Below are 20,365 nucleotides of genomic sequence, written 5' to 3' on the forward strand. Positions count from 1 at the left end.
GGGGAGTGTGGATACAGGACAGCCTATAGGTCTTGCCTATACACGCATATGAGAATACATTTAGGTGTGAAACCTTTCAAATGTAACCAGTGTGACTATTCTGCCACACATAAACGTCATTTACATGAACACTGTATGGCCAAGCACACTGGAGACAAACCCTACATTTGTGGATTATGCGGGTACAAGACGGCCTACAGGTCTAGCATAAATGTACACATGAGAAAACATAAAAAGGAGAAACCCTACAAATGTGACCAGTGTCTCTTCTCTGCTGCAACTAAGAAGACTTTAAACCAACACCTTGCTACACACACCGACGATAAACCCTACAAGTGTGACCAGTGTGACTATCCCGCTGCACAGAAGCCGGCTTTAATCAAGCACAAGGCTAAACACACTGCTGAGAAACCCCGCTTTTGAAGGTAGTGCTGATGCCAAACATATCTTGTCTGGCCTGCATAGGATCAACCATACAGGAAAGAAACCACACAACCAGTTCGGAAAGTTCTGTCTGACTTTTAGTCGAGCATACAGGTGAAAATGTTACAAATGAAACAGACGTGACCAGATCTTCACATGGTTAAATATAAATATTCAAACATCATAAACGCTCTGTTTTTCGGATCGCGGAAACAGTACTGGTGACAACTTTTACTATCCAACCACATAAGCGAGTATGCTTTTAGAAAAAAAAACTTACAAATGTGAATAGTGTGTCATCTGTCAATGTGTCTGACATATGTATGGCTTTGATGTCACTGTAAATAAAGATAAGAGTTATGATACTTGCTTTATGTATTATGTTGTGTTAATAATGTTCTACAGTATTTTAGATAGGATCCTGGAATACTGATGTTGCCTTAACCCTAAACAGTACACCTGGGGTCCGCGCGGACCCCAGCACTATATATTCTGTAATATCTTTTTTGTTTCTAAAGATTTTTTTCTGAAATTTTAATGTAATTGTCACCCACAAAGTTGTCTTTCAATACAGTGCAGAAAACTCCGTTTCTACCATTTATGAAAAAAATTATATCTGATTTTCTGTTGGGGTCCGCGCGGACCCCAGCCGGCTTTCGATCATAATGGACACACTGGCGTTCTTATACATTACCTTATTTCCGTTTTTATATGTTTTAATGCACTCATCGTATGTCTACCAAGTTTTCAGAGAATGGTGTAATAATAAAATTAAATTTTGATAACTTTGGTGTAATTCTGACATCATATGACGTCAGAGCTAATAATATAGTCCGCCATATTGGATTTTGACCAATGACGTCATCAAATTAGCATATTATATGCATGTTAAATGATCTAACTTATATTTAACTATGTAAGATGTTATTAATGTTGGAAAAGAAGTGTAATTTAATATAAAACTCAGAAAATTTTTATGTTTGAACCAAAATTACTTCTATTTTCAAAAAAACTGCCTGCTAGAAACCCGTTGCCATGGCAACACAAAAAAACATCAACTTACTAGTATTCAACTAATATGAACTTTTTTTCAGAGACATTTTAGGAAAGGTCTCCAAATTTGATACTTCTAGCGCAAGCCGTTTAGCCGCTATCTCAGATCAAAGTTGGGCCTCAAAAGCCCCTTCAGTCTGAAATGGGTTTAAAAATCGGGTATTTCTTCTTGTTTTCTTTTCTTCACCAAAAAGTAGAAAAAGTTCAAAATGTACGATTTTTGTATGTTAAGTGGACACAGAGGTTCCCACATCAGTTTGCAAAACAATTGAGCTGGTAGCATGTTGATAATTTCTAAAAATTAGCAAAAAACTGTTCTGGGGTCCGCGCGGACCCCAGGTGTACAGATTAATCAGTCCGGGAAGGTGTACTGTTGAGGGTTAAGCACGTTACGAAGAAATGCACTCGACCAAAAACACTTTTTGGCCTTTCTAACATTAGACTTACACATTAGAGGCCAGGGTTGGATAAGTCCCATTGCCCACTTGCCCAGGGCAAGTAAAAGCACTGTTCGGGCAAGTAAATATCCCCCAGTACTTGCCCGATTGGGCAAGGGGCAAGTACATTTTTTGGATGCAAAGTATTAGCCCCAGCAGTATTTCAACCAAGTTTTAAACAATTTTGATAAATAAAGCATCCAACATTATAAACTCTTTCTGCTAGTAAAATGCATAGAAATGTGTCATATTTTGGGCAAGTAAAAAGTTGGTTCGGGCAAATGGAAATGACCATGTACTTGCCCGATAAGGCAAGTGGATTTTTGAAAACTTGTCCAACCCTGACTGAGAGGAATGTAGCAGGCAGTTTTCTCATCTAAAGGAACACATTCGGAATCACTGGTGAAAAACTGAATTTGAGGACAGCTATAGTATACCAGGCACATCACTACACTGTGTCATGTAAAGTTACACATTCGAACTCATACGGGCGAGAAACCGAATCGATATATGGAGTGTAGCAAGAAGTTTAGTCAGTCTGAAGAAACACATGCGGACTCACACTGGGGAAAAACTACAAAAGTGAGGATTACTCTTATAGCAGGCATGTCACTACATTGTGTCATGTAAAGTTAATTACACAAGCAAACTCATACGGGCGAGAAACGGTATCGATGTAAGGAGTGTAGCAAGAAGTTTAGTCAGTCCAAAGAAACACAGGCGGACGCACACTGGTGATCATGAGAAACTGTATAGATGCGATATGTGAGGAATGCGGCAAAACCTTCCGTCAGCTCGGAAATCTAAAGGCACACTTGCGGGCTCACGCCAGTAAGAAACCGTACACCCGTGAAAAATGTAGCAAAAGCTTCGTCATTCAGAAAGTCATTCCAACGTTAACATGAAATCTAAATCCCTAAATGAAAACAAAAATTTTCATACCTCAATGAAAGATGAGTTTAAGTAAATGCTTTTGGAGATTTTTGGTATCATGATCAATTATGGAAATAAGATCGTAATAAACATAATCTAGTTTAATTGATAGTTTTCTAAACTCAAATTATAACAGTTTGCGTGTAAATTTTCCTATCCTTTGTCAATATGTCCTCATTAATTATGCAAATGACCTAAATATTAACATAATATATGCATATTGATGTTAAGCTTTAAGTATGACACATGTCACAAGCTATAAAATCCCCATCATTCACTATTAAGAAATCACAGTTTTCAGTTATTATGCAAATCAGGTTATTATTTGGTACCTGTTGATGCTCCACCTGCCATAGATTACATACATGTTTGAATGTTCATTATCATATAGCCAGATAGCGTTGACCAATCAGAAGGCCATTTTGAGTGCTCGACCGTTACGTTGCTTTTTCTGCTAAAATAAATTATGGGTGAAGGACCGCTATTCCACCTCGAGCGGACTCGATAAGTCGTTCATTCGGTGGTTATAGGAACCGACCATGAATTATATATGACACCGTATACACCTCAGGGCGGGTCCTTAACCCTATATTAAACCAAGAAGTAATACGTGTTGTTACCAAGACCACCCATAAATAGTTACATGAGCCATGGTGGCTCAGGTAACTGTTCATGGGATCGCTGCATGGTGATGTTTTTTGTCTGTCATGTCTGTCGGTGGAGACGGGATGGGCCAAACTTTTAACAAGGCGCGCCAGACTGAACCTTCACAAGACTGTTACGTTATTTGTTGTCGTGGCGGGTTGTTAATACGTGCCATGGCACGCAGGTAAAGGTCAAACAGCGGAACACAGAAAACAAAAACGCTCAAAGTCCGAAGCTCTTTTGTTTGGCTCGTCCGATTCTGTCGGTCTGCTAAATTTATGGGGATTCTAATAACAATAGCAAACAAGAGTCCATTGGACACAACACCATGCAGTCAAGTATGGTGTTTGCAGTGACAGCTGTACGTTCGATCATACTGCAGGTCTCTTAGAAAACAACAGCTACAAATCACTCAATATCTGCTTGGGACAAAGGAAAGGAAGACAACAACTTCAAAATGGGGGGGGGGTGTTCATGAAAAATATTACATAACCAGTGGTAACCGCTACGGTAAAAAAAAGTGCATCATCTAGCTAGCAAACTACGTAACAAAGCAACAAAGAAATTATTAATTACAGCTGCGGACGTACGAACAAATACTACGCAACAATGGAATTCATCCATGACCCTACAAATTGTATTCTGATTAGCATGATTCCCTCTAAACAAGGACATTGCTCTAACACATTAATCACGGGGCATACATTAGATACAGGCAGTCAATAGATACAGGCTGCCAACATAAAGTCCTCTTGCCCACCGAATCTGCTTGGCACGTACCAAGCAGACCGCCGGCCCACCGATGGAATGCCCCGAGGAAGCAGCTGGCAACCAAGGCTGCCCGCAAGAGCGCCCCGGCTACCGGCGGCGTGAAGAAGCCTCACCGCTACAGGCCCGGCACCGGTACCGTGGCCCTGAGAGAGATCCGCCGGTACCAGAAGTCGACGGAGTTGCTCATCCGCAAGCTGCCCTTCCAGCGCCTGGTGCGAGAGATCGCCCAAGACTTCAAGACCGACCTGCGCTTCCAGAGCTCGGCGGTCATGGCCCTGCAGGAAGCCAGCGAGGCCTACCTGGTCGGTCTCTTCGAGGACACCAACCTGTGCGCCATCCACGCCAAACGTGTCACCTTCATGCCCTGTCAAGGGCAAATATGGGCCTCCTGGTGGCTGACTTTGGTACTGGAGCAAAACGTTCGGTTTTTGTATCTTTTGTCCTGAACATGCTATGGTCTTGTATTTTTTGTGACAGATAAATTTTCATGTCAGTAAAAATTAGATAAGTGGTGTGGGTTAGTCCTCCTGGCGGCTTGTTCTGGAACTGCAGGGGACTTTCTGTCGAAACCTTTTAACGTGGATAAGTCAAGAAAGGAACAGCGTGTTTTCATAATTTTTTAGTATGTAGGTAGCTTATGGAGAGAGATGTGCGTATTTAAATGCAAATTATGCATGTGATGACATAATTTGCATAATTTTGGAGGAAATCTGGGTTTATTTCAGTGTTTTACATTGTAGTACTTCATCATATAGCCAGATAGCGTTGACCAATCAGATGTCCCCATTTGCTATTGGTTAGATGTCACACCCAGAGGTCATTAAATCCCATAAACACCGAAACCAATCAGCGTCGACCGATATGGCCACCGATGACGTCATAGAAAACACGTTTTGTTCATGAGATCGAACATGGTGGAACATGATTCGGGTTACAGAACAAACTTAGTCTAAGGGCATTCTAAACTTTGTCTGCATGTCATCTAGCGGAGAGAGCACGACATAATGTAGGGGTAAGTAGGGCACACTAGTAAACAAAATATCGTACCGGCGCGAAGACTTAAACATGTTTCATCGAAGTTCGTAAGACTCGCTTGTGTTGCGCTCAGAATTTAGCAGATGGATGCCGCTTTCTCGTACCTTGTAACTCGTTTGTAAAATTGTAATTATCAGTGGTGTGACGCCATCTTGCATGATATTGTCTACACGCTCGGGAATTTAAGCGACGGTCACAACTCGCCGTGCGTGCTTCTGCGTGCTGTCTACGTGCAAAAACGTGGGCAATCGTACGGCATCCGTGCGTGGTGAGTACCACCTCCGTACGGAATCCTACGGATTTGGGAGCACGCAGACACGCCGTAGAACTTTAAGTGCATGTAATACTTTTTCTACGTGAGGTCTGCGGATTTACCACCCGTGCGTGCGAGTACGTGCGACGCGCGTGCCCCGTACAGCCTATGAGCGTGCAACGTACGGACTCCGTGAGTCTAACTTCACTATTCTCACGTGCAATTGCTGTACGGACAGCGGACGAAGCACGTGCGTGCCACGCACGGTGCTTGCGTCATCCGTGCTTACTCCTCACTTCCCAGTTGACCTGCTCAATGACCACGCAGAACACACGTGCACCATACCAGGTGCTCCGCACGTGCAACGCACCTGATCTCTACAATATATAAAGACAACTTGACGGGCGACTGCCAACTCGTCTCCAAGATGCCCAGGAAGGCTCAGAAGAAGACTACCAGACAAGACCCAAAGAAACGGGCCGCGGAAGACACCAGGGCGGCTAGTGATGATGAAGTTAACAGGAGGTGCACGCACTTACAACGTGCGAGTGAGTAAGGAAACCGTGCGTACGCCGCACGTGTAGGTACGGCCTGTACGCGGCAACGTAGCAATCGCACAGAGATCGTGCGTTGTAAGCACGTACAACTCACTTACCACTTGCGCAACGTACGATGCACGCAACCGCTGACGGCCAGGCGTGTCGTGCAGACCACGTACGTACACCTTGCACAACCGTGCGAGTGACGTACTCCCTCGGCCGGCCACCCTACGTTTGCAGAAAAAAACGTAGCAGACGTAGCCACGACAAAAACGTACGGACAAAAAGCACGCACGGCGAGTTGTGACCGTCGCTTTAGTAGTCTCATTGTTTCTGATATTGTCTCGTTAAAATTAAATTTGTGGATCGTTAAAAAGATTTATAGGTCTCCTTGCAGCACAAGATGAACACTTTGTTTTTTTGTAAATTTACGGAGAAACTTCTAAATCGTAATGTGATCAAGTATGTATACATTTGTAAATACCATCGTGCAAATACGCTTCGAAATTCACATTTACACACTGCATTTTGTCAATAAAAAATGGTGACACACACTCCCCGTATGATAAATGTGGTATTTTAGTTACTGTTATGTTTTACTTGTTCCTGATTGAATCACTAGTACATTATATGCATGTCTGGGCAAGAAATGAAGCGTGATTGTGGGTGTACCATGACGAGCTTGTTATGGTGGCGGTGTATATTATCATTATCTTGTGTGAATACTTCTATTAAGCATTGTACTTAAGTCTGTTGTAATTTTATATTGTTAATTGATGGGTTTTAGCCTAATATGGTACTTGTTAGCCTAATAGTAAGTCATATTGTGTATGTTTGATTTGTATATCTTTCGGCACCCGATATCAGCCATGCTGCCTGGGTGGCCAATGTATAAAATAAAATAAAATGGTGGCGGGGCAGAAGTGATCAAATACATGAAATAGTTGCGGTGGATCTTGACCGCTAAAGTCATTAAAATTTGTGGATCGTTAAAAATTAAGATTTACAGTACTGATTTTGCTAGTTTTAATGGACAGCAGCTTGGCGACAATTCTCCGTGAAGTTTTATATTTTGCAGATTGAGAACAGTAATAGTGTATGTTAACAGTGTATGATCACTTAACAACTGGTAACAACGTATCGTAAAAATGGTTAAATCCCCGGTCTAATAATCTAGCCTGACTAAAAAATCGCGCTCCTGGTGGCCACCTGCCCAGAAGTTTGCCGCCCCCCTTGGGGAAACAGTTGCAGACTGACTAGTGTAAACACAGGCTACATAAAATCAACAACACGACAATCTAAATAGATTAACAAAGTCAGCTTTCATAACAACATCTTTCATTTACTACATATTATTCATTTGACAAGGTATCGCAGTAGGTGCAAACCACAATCCCAAAAGATACTCGCAAGCATTATGCACAACAGCCACCTAATATCTGCTTAGAGAACCTCTGCTACCAGACAACTACCTAAACCTACGACCTATTCCACAGGATGGTAAAAGTAGGGATGTTTCTAAAATATGCATTTACTTCAATATCAAAACTACTACGGTGAAAATAAAAAGAAGTGCATCATCACGGACATAATGGTACACCACATGCCCAATTACACAGAAATGCTACGTGCAGAACAATGCGTTTTGGCTGCGAACATCTTCCAAAAACCTTAAGCATCTCTTAAGCACGGGGAAAAACATCTGGTCCCACTTATCGACCCCTCTCCACATCTGCTTGGATTCGAAGTTTTAACAACCCCCCCTCGCTATTCCAAACAATGGGTTTTCTGGACCATTCCAATTTGCCTCAAAATTGTAGGGGTGCATTTGAAATATTACATTGACCGCGAAAGCAGCAACGGCAAAAATACACATTCGTGCATCATCACGGGCATGCCCGCAGACGGCGTATAAAATTGCATGCCGATTACACAAAGAGAACCCAGTGTTTTGACTGCGAACACGAAAAAACGGCTGTTTGAGGTGACCTCCTTCACGGAGTAACAAGAACAAACGTTTGGATAGGCTATATGATAATGATGTTATTGCCCCGCCTTATCCTACGCTCACTTGGTGGTTTCCACACCTGACCAGGGATTATGTCACCCAATGAGTACCTGGGGGCGGAGCATTAACCCTTTATTGAACAACAAGCGCGGAGCAGGTCGAAGGTCTCGGTTACACCTATTCATATTTACACCTGTTTTGTCGTCGGTACAAAGGCGTGCCGTCAATGTTTACCGTGTGACGCGCCGGATTGAGTACTTAGAATGCTCCATACAATAGGTCGTGTACGGTCACGATACGTCAAACGAGACCATAGAATGTATCTTCGTATTGAGGAAGGTACAGAGGACTTCGTGTAGTTCAAAAAACGACTTCAACTTATACTGCATCCACGGATTAACGCGTCAAAGTTCGCCCTTACTCAGAATTTAGGCGGTTTCCGCCATGTTGTTTTTGACTGAAATACGTCGCACCACATGGGGGTTTCGTGGCACCCGGTTAGAGGGTATTGCGCATCTGATTCCGGGTCACATTATCAAGTGCACTGTCAGCTGAGGGAGTCCGGAGTCGAGGAAACTATGCTTTTAAAGCGTGTCATACGATTGACACAGTTTTCAGACGGTAAAGTTTTCCGTCATAAGTGCGTGTGTATACATTCACAACAGTGTAAAAAAAACTATGCTTTTAAAGTGTGTCGAACCATTGACACAGTTTTCAGACGGAGAAGTACTGTGTCATAACTGCGTGAATATACAATCTAAATAGTGTAGACTTTAAGTGTGTCATACCATTGACAAACTTTAAGGACGAAAAACTTTTCCTGTATAAAATTAGTGCGTAACTATGCAGTCCAACTTTGAAAGTGTGTCATACCATTGACGCAGTTTTTGGAAGGCAAGATCCCCGTCATAATTGCGTGGATGTACAGTCTAAACAGTGAATACCTTGAGAGGATGTCATATCATTGACACAATTTTCGGACAGAAAAGTTTTCCGTCATAAGTATGTGAACATATAGTCTAAACAGTGAATGCTTAAAATGTGTTTCATACATTTGACACAGTTTTCAAACTGAAAAGTCCTCCCTCATAACTGCGTGGATATACAGTCGAAACAATGCGTACATTACTTTGACATTGTTTCATACCATTGACACAGTTTTGGACGGGGAAGTTTTAATAATGCGAGTGTTTCGCAGGTGTTTTCAGTGGGGACGTCACATATTTCCTTTTGCTGATCAAGTGAAAATGAGTTTTCTTTGTCCTGTATGTGTCATTGGCGTTGTTTGCGGCATAAAATAAGTTGATTTAAATTGAGTGTGCCGGCACCATGTCTAGTCATGAAATGTTGGGATATATTTTTAAAAAACATGAATCAGCAAAACGGTAAGACAACTATGTCTAATTAGAAATATCAATGATATGTCCCGTATCAATGTTAGAATATACACTAAAATATACACACGAGCCTTATGATCGGGAAGACGATAATTTTTTGCGAAGATACTTGGTCGCCATTTTTGTCGACGTGTAAACACAACGGGATGAACTAGAATGAATCAGGATGGTTAGGATGAACAGGGTGTGACGTGTTAACCAGGATGGTTAAAGTGAGTTATACTAATACAACCGGTGCGAAATCCTTACTGCTCATTTCGGCGTGTAAACACCACCGGCAAACACTGGTACAAGTACTTCATGTTTTGTTTGGGTGCGTGGGCTGACCCGGAAGTAGACTGGACATCTGTGGTCTTAAAACCCCCATGCAGACCGCAAAGCACAGAAAAACCATGCCAAAATGAGTAATAGAAGGTCAACTTTGACGGGACATGTCCCGTCTTTAAAAGCTTTTCGAATTTCCAACTGATTCACACAGGTTGTCTGACTCGTTGACATCACGGGGACACAGAAACCAGCGTACTACGACTTATTGTATAGTGTACTCAAAGTACTCAATACGGCGCGTCAAAACTTCCAAGTTGGTTCGCTGTCCGCCATGTTGGGATTTTAGCTCTTCTGGTGGATTCACCAACATCAGGGATCCCAGGAACAGCTACATGTACCTGATCCACTTGCTGCAGGTATCGTGCAAAATGTCAGAACAATTTAATATGTCCCCCGGACGTGTGGTTTAACGCCCTGTATAAAAAGTATTACCTGATTATCCGACAACCAGTTTTCTTGGCCCTTATCGGGTTTCTGTTGCTCTTAACGACGGTTTTCTGTTGCTCTTAACGATACCCCCCCCCCCCATCTTTTCCGTTGCCTGCCCTTCTTTCTTCCCTCCTAAGTTTTTCTTGCATGTTGGTTTAGGCATGTCCCGATGATCTTGACATTGCAGTGGCCCTACCACTTCAGTTTTCGCTTCTTTACGATGTGGTTAGGAGGTATTTATACGGACCTATGCTTTGTCTGACGCAGTTTCGTACTACCTTATTTACGATGTGGTCTCTCTATGTGAACCCTAGAATCTTCTGGACTGGCACTTCATTCATGTGCATGCCTGAATACAGGATTTTGAATTGGGATTTTGGGGGGAAGTTTGGTTCTTCCTACTGTCTGACGGACCAGCGCGAGGCGAGCGCCAAAGGCGCGAGGCTCCTGGGGGGTCCGGGCATGCTCCCCAGGAAAATTTTGAAAATAGAACCTTCTGAAATGGCATTTCCTGCGTTTTTGAGATGATTTCAAAGGAAAAATCAGACATAACTTTTTCTTCCATGACTTGACTTCAATGACAAAGTGAGCAGTTTTTTTCTAGGATTCAAGCTCTGCTGGCGATACAAATTAGTCCATCTTTTTTAAAAATCTTTTTGTAATGTTACAGATGGACAAAAACATCACAGAAAACTCCTATAACACAATAATCAACCACACTCGAAGACACCATATTTACGTACGTATCCACAGACATTGATGGATGATTATTGGGATGTGAAAAAATTCAGGGCTTTCTTTTGGGGAGTTTTGCTTTTGTTTAGAGTGAGAGAAAAACCATGCCGCGACTCGGTACACTTCCGGGTTACACGAAAGCCACCTGAATTTCACATATACGTATACATTTTTTCCCTAAAAGTCGAGTACGCCTTTCGTAACTAGGATGTTGCTAAGTAGTCGTAGTAGACTTTGTGCCCTTGGGAAAGGCAATTTACATGACTTTCCTCACTCCACACAGGAGTGAATGGGTACCTAACTTTCGTTGGGGAAAGTCGTATTGAGGTCACCTTGTGGCGCCGAATGGCAGCCGCACAGCCCTTGCGACAGTTCCACAAAAGTTTGTGTGGAGCAAATATGTCATCTGTTATGTGATTGTAAATCCTGCTTTAATTCAGCGCTATCACAGGCTGCAATTTCACGGGTAATGTTTGAGCAATAAACCATTTATATTGACACGCTATCGCGCGCAGACGACAGATGAGTGGTCATTGTATGCAATCGACGAGAACTTTATCATTCTGGACACCGCAAATTTTTAAGGCTTAACTTGCTATTCGCGTTACAAAACATGCGAATGAATGCAATGGCTACATCCGTAACGTTGCTGATCGATGCAAAAGGGTCGGTACAAAATGCAGGGCCTCGGCACATGTCGACCCAGCATGAAAATATTCGCGCTAAACCGACGGTCACAACTCCCCGTGCGTGCTTCTGCGTGCTGTCTACGTGCAAAAACGTGGGCAATCGTACGGCATCCGTGCGTGGTGAGTACCACCTCCGTACGGAATCCTACGGATTTGGGAGCACGCAGACACGCCGTAGAACTTTAAGTGCATGTAATACTTTTTCTACGTGCGGTCTGCGGATTTACCACCCGTGCGTGCGAGTACGTGCGACGCGCGTGCCCCGTACAGCCTATGAGTGTGCAACGTACGGACTCCGTGAGTCTAACTTCACTATACTCACGTGCAATTGCTGTACGGACAGCGCACGAAGCACGTGCGTGCCACGCACGGTGCTTGCGTCATCCGTGCTTACTCCTCACGTCCCAGTTGACCTGCTCAATGACCACGCAGAACACACGTGCACCATACCAGGTGCTCCGCACGTGCAACGCACCTGATCTCTACAGTATATAAAGACAACTTGACGGGCGACTGCCAACTCGTCTCCAAGATGCCCAGGAAGGCTCAGAAGAAGACTACCAGACAAGACCCAAAGAAACGGGCCGCGGAAGACACCAGGGCGGCTAGTGATGATGAAGTTAACAGGAGGCGCACGCACTTACAACGTGCGAGTGAGTAAGGAAACCGTGCGTACGCCGCACGTGTAGGTACGGCCTGTACGCGGCAACGTAGCAATTGCACAGAGATCGTGCGTTGTAAGCACGAACAACTCACTTACCACTTGCGCAACGTACGATGCACGCAACCGCTGACGCCCAGGCGTGTCGTGCAGACCACGTACGTACACCTTGCGCAACCGTGCGAGTGACGTACTCCCTCGGCCGGCCACCCTACGTTTGCAGAAAAAACGTAGCAGACGTAGCCACGACAAAAACGTACGAACAAAAAGCACGCACGGCGAGTTGTGACCGTCGCTTAATGGGGGCGGTTCCCATGATGCGTTGCCAAGTCAACTGCACGTCCTCAGCGGTGGCACGCCAATCACAGCACAGACCGGGACCCCACCCATCGGCCAGGCGCTAAAAATTCTGGTTCTGACGGTACTTCAGTACTTCTCCGGAAACTTCTGTTTTGAGTTGCAGCAACTATGTTTTCTAGTGGGTACAAATGTCTTAGAAAATTACAACATTGTTATAGAATATGTTATTTCACTTACATATTTTGCTTATGGTATACAATCTCTACGGACACTACACATCTCTACGGACACTACACATCTCTACGGACACTACACATCTCTACGGACACTACACATCTCTACGGACGCTACACATCTCTATGGACACTACACATTTCTTCGGACACTACACATCTCTACGGACACTACACATCTCTACGGACGCTACACATCTCTATGGACACTACACATTTCTACGGACACTACACATCTCTACGGACGCTACACATCTCTATGGACACTACAAAATGGTAATTTATGACTGTCATTTTGTTTATTTACAATCATTATCAAAGTGGCTTCTGTCATAAGGCCACCATGTTAAGTTGTTTCAGAATATTGAATTTATCTGAACCCATGGTATTTATGTTCCAATTAATAAACCATTTTCTACATCTCTACTGACACCACACGTTTTCTCGGACTAAAAAAGCAGGCACCTGAAAGCCATCTGGTATTATGATTTAACGTACACGCAACGTATATTTTGTGTTACATACATGTATAAATATACCATGTATAATATGCAAAATAGCCAGTCCTTTCACAATATTTGGGGGCACAAGGATGTATTTTGTCATTAAGTGTAAAAAGCGTATTTTTGATAACATGTAATACATGTTGTTAACGGCGCTCTGGAAAAACGATTATTTAAATTATCATCTAGTTTGCATCTAGTTCGTATTAACATACTGCTCAATTGTTAATTTCATATTTTGGGTCAGAATTTACCGAAAAGCTTATTTCAGGGTTTTGCCCCCCTAGCAGCTTGTTCTGGAACTGCATGGGAGTTTCTGGCGAAATCTTATAAAGCGAATTACTGTAGAAAGGAACAACGCACTTTCATCATTTTGGGCATGTAAAGACCATATAGAGGGAGAACATAATTAAATGCAAATCATGCAAATAAAGACTAAATTTGCATAATTAAGGGGGCAATAATGTAATTGTTTTACATGACAGTACTTTCATACATGTAATGTGTATAATCTATGGCAGGTGAAACATCAACAGATACCAATTATGTAAATAATGACCTAATTTGCATTATTGGTGTTAAAATGTATGTGAATGATGGGAATTTTATACCTTGTGACATGTGCAAGTAACTTAAAAATTAACATCACTAAAGATATATTATGTTGATATAAAGGCCAATCATATAATCAATGAGGACATTTTAAAATGAAATATTGCCAAAGGATAGGAATTTAACACGCAAAGTATAGTAATTTGAGTTTAAACTAGATTATGTTAATTACCACCTTATTTCCAAATTCAATGAGACAAATCCCCCAAAAACATTTACATAGAATTATAAACTCTACATATTTCATGGAGGTATGGTTTCTCCGAATTCTTGTTCTTCTTGGACAAAAGTATTGCAGTGCTTTAAAAGTAGCTTGTTGTTGTTTTTCCTTACTCTCCAAGCAGAGGTAGGGTCGCTTGGTATTTTGGCAGTATTTTCGCGTTTTTAACACGTCTTTCTACTTTTACGGTTTTCTCTGGGAGGAAGACCAGAGAAAAACCGTAAAAGTAGAAAGACGTATTAAAAACGCGAAAATACTGCCAAAAATACCAAGCGACCCTACCTCTGCTTGGAGAGTAGTTTTTCCTGCATATCAGATTGTATCTCAGACCAAAGTTGTCATTCGAATGTGTTCCTCCTGTGTGTTAGATGGTACATCATGAAGTAAAGTGTTCAATCAATTAGAACAGAATTTTTTTGAACGAATGAATATTACATTCTTTAATTTGTGACTTGCAAGACAAACAAGTTACTCCTTCATTCCAAGTCCCATTTCTGTCCTACATAGAGCCTGTATCAGTTGAGGTTGCTGCGGTAACAAAAGTCACAGTACAGAATGATGAAAGACCAAACCAAGCAGGTAGCACTTGTTATTACCTTCGCCAAGAAGGTTATGTTTTTAGAGCCGTTCGTGTATGTGTGTGTATGTGTGTGTGTGTGTGTGTGTGTGTGTGTGTGTGTGTAAACACGATAACTTGAGAAGGCCTTTATCTAGCGGCTTGCTCTGGAACTGCAGGGCTATATGTTTAGAAATATTCAAAAGAGCATAACTCAAGAACCGGTTGACAGATCGTCGTGATTTTTTGTATGTAGGTAGCTTACGTGATGTTTGATACAATTATGCAAATATGGATGTAATTTGTATAATTTATGGGGAAATTCTATAAATCAGCTGCATTCCATAATAGGACTATTGAAGCTTGTGACATTGGCAATTGAGAACGAGAGAAACACAGGCAGATATTGATTATGTACATGACGACTTATTTGCATAATTGATGAGAAAATTTTTATAATTATGTAATGATAACTGCCTGGAATTTCATACTTGTGGTATTTGAAAGTTCAGTAAAGGTGAACATCATTAAACATAATGTATTCAAATCAGGACGTCATTTGCATAATTTATGAGGAAATGCTCGATTGATATTGTTTGTTAATGTAAGACTATCTTTTGGTCGAGAATATGATAAAATGATATAAATCATGGAAATGAGGATCCTATTTGTCAAATCATCAGAGGGGAATAATCTATAATTTGTCAGTCATAAAGATTAACATCATTTGGCGAAGGTATGAGATCGGGGAACTCTAGTTTCTTTATATTATCTATGTATCATTCAGTACATACTTGTATTTAAGTGTTGGCCTTGGGCTAGAATCGTCTTAAAACCTTTTGTCATTTTATCCCAGATGAAACTAACCAGCCTTAGCCTCTGCCTGAAGATCATACAAGACAAAATAATAAGAAGAAGACAACTTAAGCGACACAAACATACTTGTTACCTCCATGAAAAATGGAGGTATTGTTGTTTAGGGTTTCTGTGTGTCTCTGTGTGTATGTGTCTTTCTCTCTGTGTGAGTGAGTGTGTGTGTGTGTTTGTGTTTCCGCACATTTGTAGTCAGCATAACTTAACTAGAGTTCCACGATCTCATACCTTCGCCAAATAATGTTAATCTTTATGACTGACAAATTATAGATTATTCCCTCTGATTATGCAAATACAATCCTCATTTGCATGAATTATATCAGTTGATCATATTCTCGAACAAAAGGTCTCGGACCGGAGTTTCCCTCCGTATTTCGAGCAATTTGACACCCTCAGCCCGACGGGCTGTCATTTCTGTACTAAACGCGGGTCGGAATTTTTCACTCTTTTGGTGGAAAGGGGTGCCGTGCCGCTTATCAATACACTTGATTGATATTTTCTGCGCCCAATTTATTTAGGGGTAAATAAGGCACATCAAAGTACATTTTTAAAAAAGGGGTAATTTTTTTCGTCATTTTTAACCATGGCTGCATGGAAAAAACGAATTTTCCCAGGGTAACGGCTTAGTACTCGAAGAAGCTCAGAACCTAATGTTTCCAAAATTTGAATTTAATTAAAATCGATGCGATAAGTTTATCGCTATCTTCGATGGCCCGAACACACCCAGAACGCATATAGAACGTACAATCCCGGCGGTCAGGCGAAAAGGCCACATAACCATCCGCGCGGACGAATACCAGGAAGTCTTCGCTGGACCACCAACATTACGCCACCTATAAAGGCTACAACTAACAGGCTTTTCAGAAAATACAAAGATATGTACGCAGATATTACGATTTCAGGGATATCGCGGCCAAAACATACCATTCAAAGTCACGTTTCCGGCGATTTACTGCGCACTTACTTAGACTCTGGTCAGAATTAAACTCCGACCCGGAACCAAAAGACAGTCCCATTTGAACAAAGAATGCCATTCTAGCATTTCGCAATAAATTATGCAAATGAGGTCCTTATTTGAATATTTTTTAAATAATGTTCACCTTCACTTATCTTTAGCATACCCCAAGTATGACCTCCCATACACTTACCATTGTTGAATTATAACATTTTCTCATTAATTATGCAAATTAAGTATTTATTTACATATCAATATCTGCCTGTGTTTCGTTCTCAATTACATATGCCACAAGCTTAAAACTCCTATCATGTAATGCTTATTTATAGAATCTCCTCATCAATTATGCAAATGACATTCATATTTGCATAATTGTCACATAATTATGTCAAGCGACACTTAAGCTACCTACATACCAAAAATCATGACGATCTTTCGGTCGGTTCTCGAGTTATCCGCTTTTAAATATGATTAAAGAAACGCACCTGCATTTCTAGAGCAAGCCGTTAGGGGGCCCAAACTTACGTCACTTCTTCCCTAACACAACAGCTATCTGTCGTCCAAATTTCGTGACCCTAGCATATATAGGTCATGAAATATAAAAACCGGAAGTTCAGCTGCAGCACCATAGGAAGCCGCTAGGGGGCCCAAAATCTAATCATTTCCAGGTCTCCTCAAGACCTACCCACCTACCTAATATCAAGTCAATCTATTTAAGCCTTCTCAAGTTATCGTGTTTACAGACAGACAGACACACGAACGCCTACGAAAACATTAACCTTTTTTTTATTCCAACATGTAATCACCAGACGTGGTGACGGCACACTCAAGTTTTATCAACTTATATTAATGCCGCCACCAACACAGGGGACAAATACATGACAGGACAATACTCATTTTCACCTGAGCGAAGTGAGGAAAGTCGTGTAAAGTGCCTTTCCCAAGGGCACAAGATCGGTGGCATGTCAGGACTCGAACCCGGGACCTCTAGCTTCCGAGTCGCGCACTCTGCCGCTACGCCACACGACCCCACCGTAAACTTCCAAACATAACCTTCTTGGCGAAGGTAATAAATGGATAGGAAAACCGCGGAACTAACGAGATCGAGGCTCGTTTCACGCGCAAGGATTGGCTGGTAGACCTTCTGCGGCAAAGTTAAATTTTAACGAAGAATAACAAAAAACTAACAGAGAAAAATTGTTTTCTTGTCCGTTAGTAAAAACGATGTACCAGGTTAACTTAAACGGAAACGGCACTGTACGTTTCCCATTGTTTAATAGGTTACTGAACTGCAATCTTGCCCCCAACAGATTGTGAGGAGATGGACCTGCGCAGATTCTACTGGGCTGTGCAGGAAGGTGAAGTGCAGACTGTGAGGAGGGGGCTGGACGCTGGGGTGGACGTCAAGGCCAAGAGGACATGGGGCGGATTGGTATGGAAGCTGATATTCAAACCTTGTTTTGTAAGGGGAACGTGATTAACACTCACTTAGATACTATTATTAGCAAGAAGGTGATTCTATGCTTAGATTAGTCAATTCAAAGTAAAGCTCAACTTTCATTTTATAAAAGTGCATATTTTTGGAGAGAGCATGTCGACATATGTCATTTGGGGTAGACTTTACTGCCTGTACCCATTTATTTGTATATATTTATTCAATGGTACAAGAAATATACAAGTGGAAGGGAGGACAAATCAGGCGTTGCCCGCCCCCCTGACACTACAATAATACAATATTATCATATAGCCAGATGACGTTGACCAATCAGAGAACTCCGTTCCCCTCATAACCCAGGTCGTTAATATCCGATATACGGACCTGCGGGTCCGTAACCGACGCTACCATTACATGACAGGGGGTGTTTTCTTCTAACCTACTGCTAATTCTAAAGACCTTTCTGATAAACTTGTTTATGTAGAGTAGTAAATTAATTTAGTTACGATGAAACTAAATACAACAAGGGAAATCGTAGATTTCAAACCTCCGGGTTTTTTTCTATTGGTTTAGGTTATTTGTTTGTGTGTAGTATGAAAGTTATGTGCGTAATATGTTTGTATGCCAGTTTGATGGCTACTGACGGTACGTTGGTTCGGTATGGACTGTTGATTAACGCAGTGTTCGAAATACTTTTTTGAGCAAAGTAGCACAGTGTGCTACCTAGGGCAAAAACTAGGTAGCGCAGCAGAATTTTAGGTAGCGCCACGCCCCCCCCCCCGACTTTGTCAAATTCTATGCACGTGTCGCAATACTATATTTCTTCCAATCATAGAGGTATAATACCTCCATGCTCTAATAAAGTTACTATTTTTGAGGTTTCAACTCTGAAGTAGGAGCTCTGGGTCGAAGCCAAATTACGGGTGCGTGATTTATTCTGGTTTTCTACTGAGAAAAATCGGGACAGTATTTGCGCCGGGCAGCCGGCCATGTACGCGAAATGGTACGCCCAGTATAGCAGCGATCTATTCATGTTTTATGTTTACAATTGTGCAAATTTTTTTTACAGAAATTTGATCACATATGCTTAAAAATATTGTTATACTGATGTTAAAAGATATTTTAAGACACTGAATCGCTGGCTGTGATGTGCAGCAGTGTACGTACGCCGCGTAGCGTGCCAGACATTGTGGCCTATAGAATGCCCCACTCGCGACATAAATCTCTGAGGCTTATCGTGCGCATCGTGCGTATCCACAATTATTCCCATCGTAAACATAGTCACTGGGATCTGAAATGCATACATACAGGATAATTTCCCTTCTTCAGCGGGAGTTTTGTTTATGTTTTGATCGTACACGTCAAACTGCCACGCTGGTCTACGCTGCGCGCTGGTCTCGGCTGCACTTCCGGGTTCCATAAATCGACACCATAAATCGACAAAGAAACAAATATTTCCCCCCAAATTTATATTAATTGTGCACTTTTTCACTAGATGTGGCTATGCAGTCATGGAAAACAGCGTTTAGTGCATATTTTCAAACAGAAAAATCGCGTCCCCGCGCCCTTCATGTTGCCGCCCGGCGATCTCAGCTGAAGCGAACAACCAATCAGAGACGCGTAACGCGGATACGTCATGCAAGATTTGCATACCGCCCGCCCACCGCTTCTGCTGGCTGCTGCCATGCTAGCTACGCTCCGTACTTGAAATAAATTGACGTGTATCGCCGTATTTCTGGAAATAAATGCCGCGACACGAAGATCTAGCGCTGACTCGGCTTGCACCCAGCGTTCAGCGTCACCCGCGCCATTATCCCCGCCGTCATCCCGCGCCGTCATTGCTGCGCCGTCACCCAACGTTTTTATCGGAACCAGACACCCCTCTGTTTGACCCCTTTTAAATGGTTAGACCCAAAACTGAAACCTCCCCATTCCTTAACAACATGGTAAATTCCATTTTCAGCATAACGGGGGTGTCCGGAGCACTTAAAAACCTTTTATTTCCACGCCCATAAACACATATGCAATTAAACAAAAACGTTCTGCATCATCTGCAGCCCAACAGCAATACGTATACCGAACAACAGACCAATCCGTCCAGCCGATCGCGAGAAACAGCTGCTGACAGAAATGTTTCGAACAATAGTAAAACCTCCTCGCGGAAGGATATCTCCTTCCCCGGAGGTAATTAACATCAGCGGTAAAATCAGGGAAAAGCATTATTTACAAATATTACTCTTTACTTGACACTCCTATTGTACTCTTGGGCGGCCTTGGGCCAACCACAGAGATCAGAATTTGGACAAGAGTGGCAGAAATTCAGCAGTAAAATTCACTGGTAAA

The 20,365-nt window shown here is 42.2% G+C and overlaps 1 protein-coding gene across 1 annotated transcript in view; it reads left to right on the forward strand.

Moving 5' to 3' along the window:
* LOC109462563 (tankyrase-1-like) overlaps positions 1-20,365 on the forward strand; it is a 31,353-nt gene that overhangs the window by 4,301 nt on the left and 6,687 nt on the right. Inside the window, exon 3 of the mRNA XM_019759118.1 lies at positions 17,898-18,019. Within this exon, the coding sequence (XP_019614677.1) occupies positions 17,898-18,019 (122 nt within the window). The remainder of the gene's footprint in view (positions 1-17,897; positions 18,020-20,365) is intronic.

The sequence above is a fragment of the Branchiostoma belcheri genome, unplaced genomic scaffold, assembly GCF_001625305.1.
Source record: "Branchiostoma belcheri isolate BF01 breed outbred unplaced genomic scaffold, Haploidv18h27 scaffold119, whole genome shotgun sequence".
Classification (NCBI taxonomy): domain Eukaryota; kingdom Metazoa; phylum Chordata; class Leptocardii; order Amphioxiformes; family Branchiostomatidae; genus Branchiostoma; species Branchiostoma belcheri.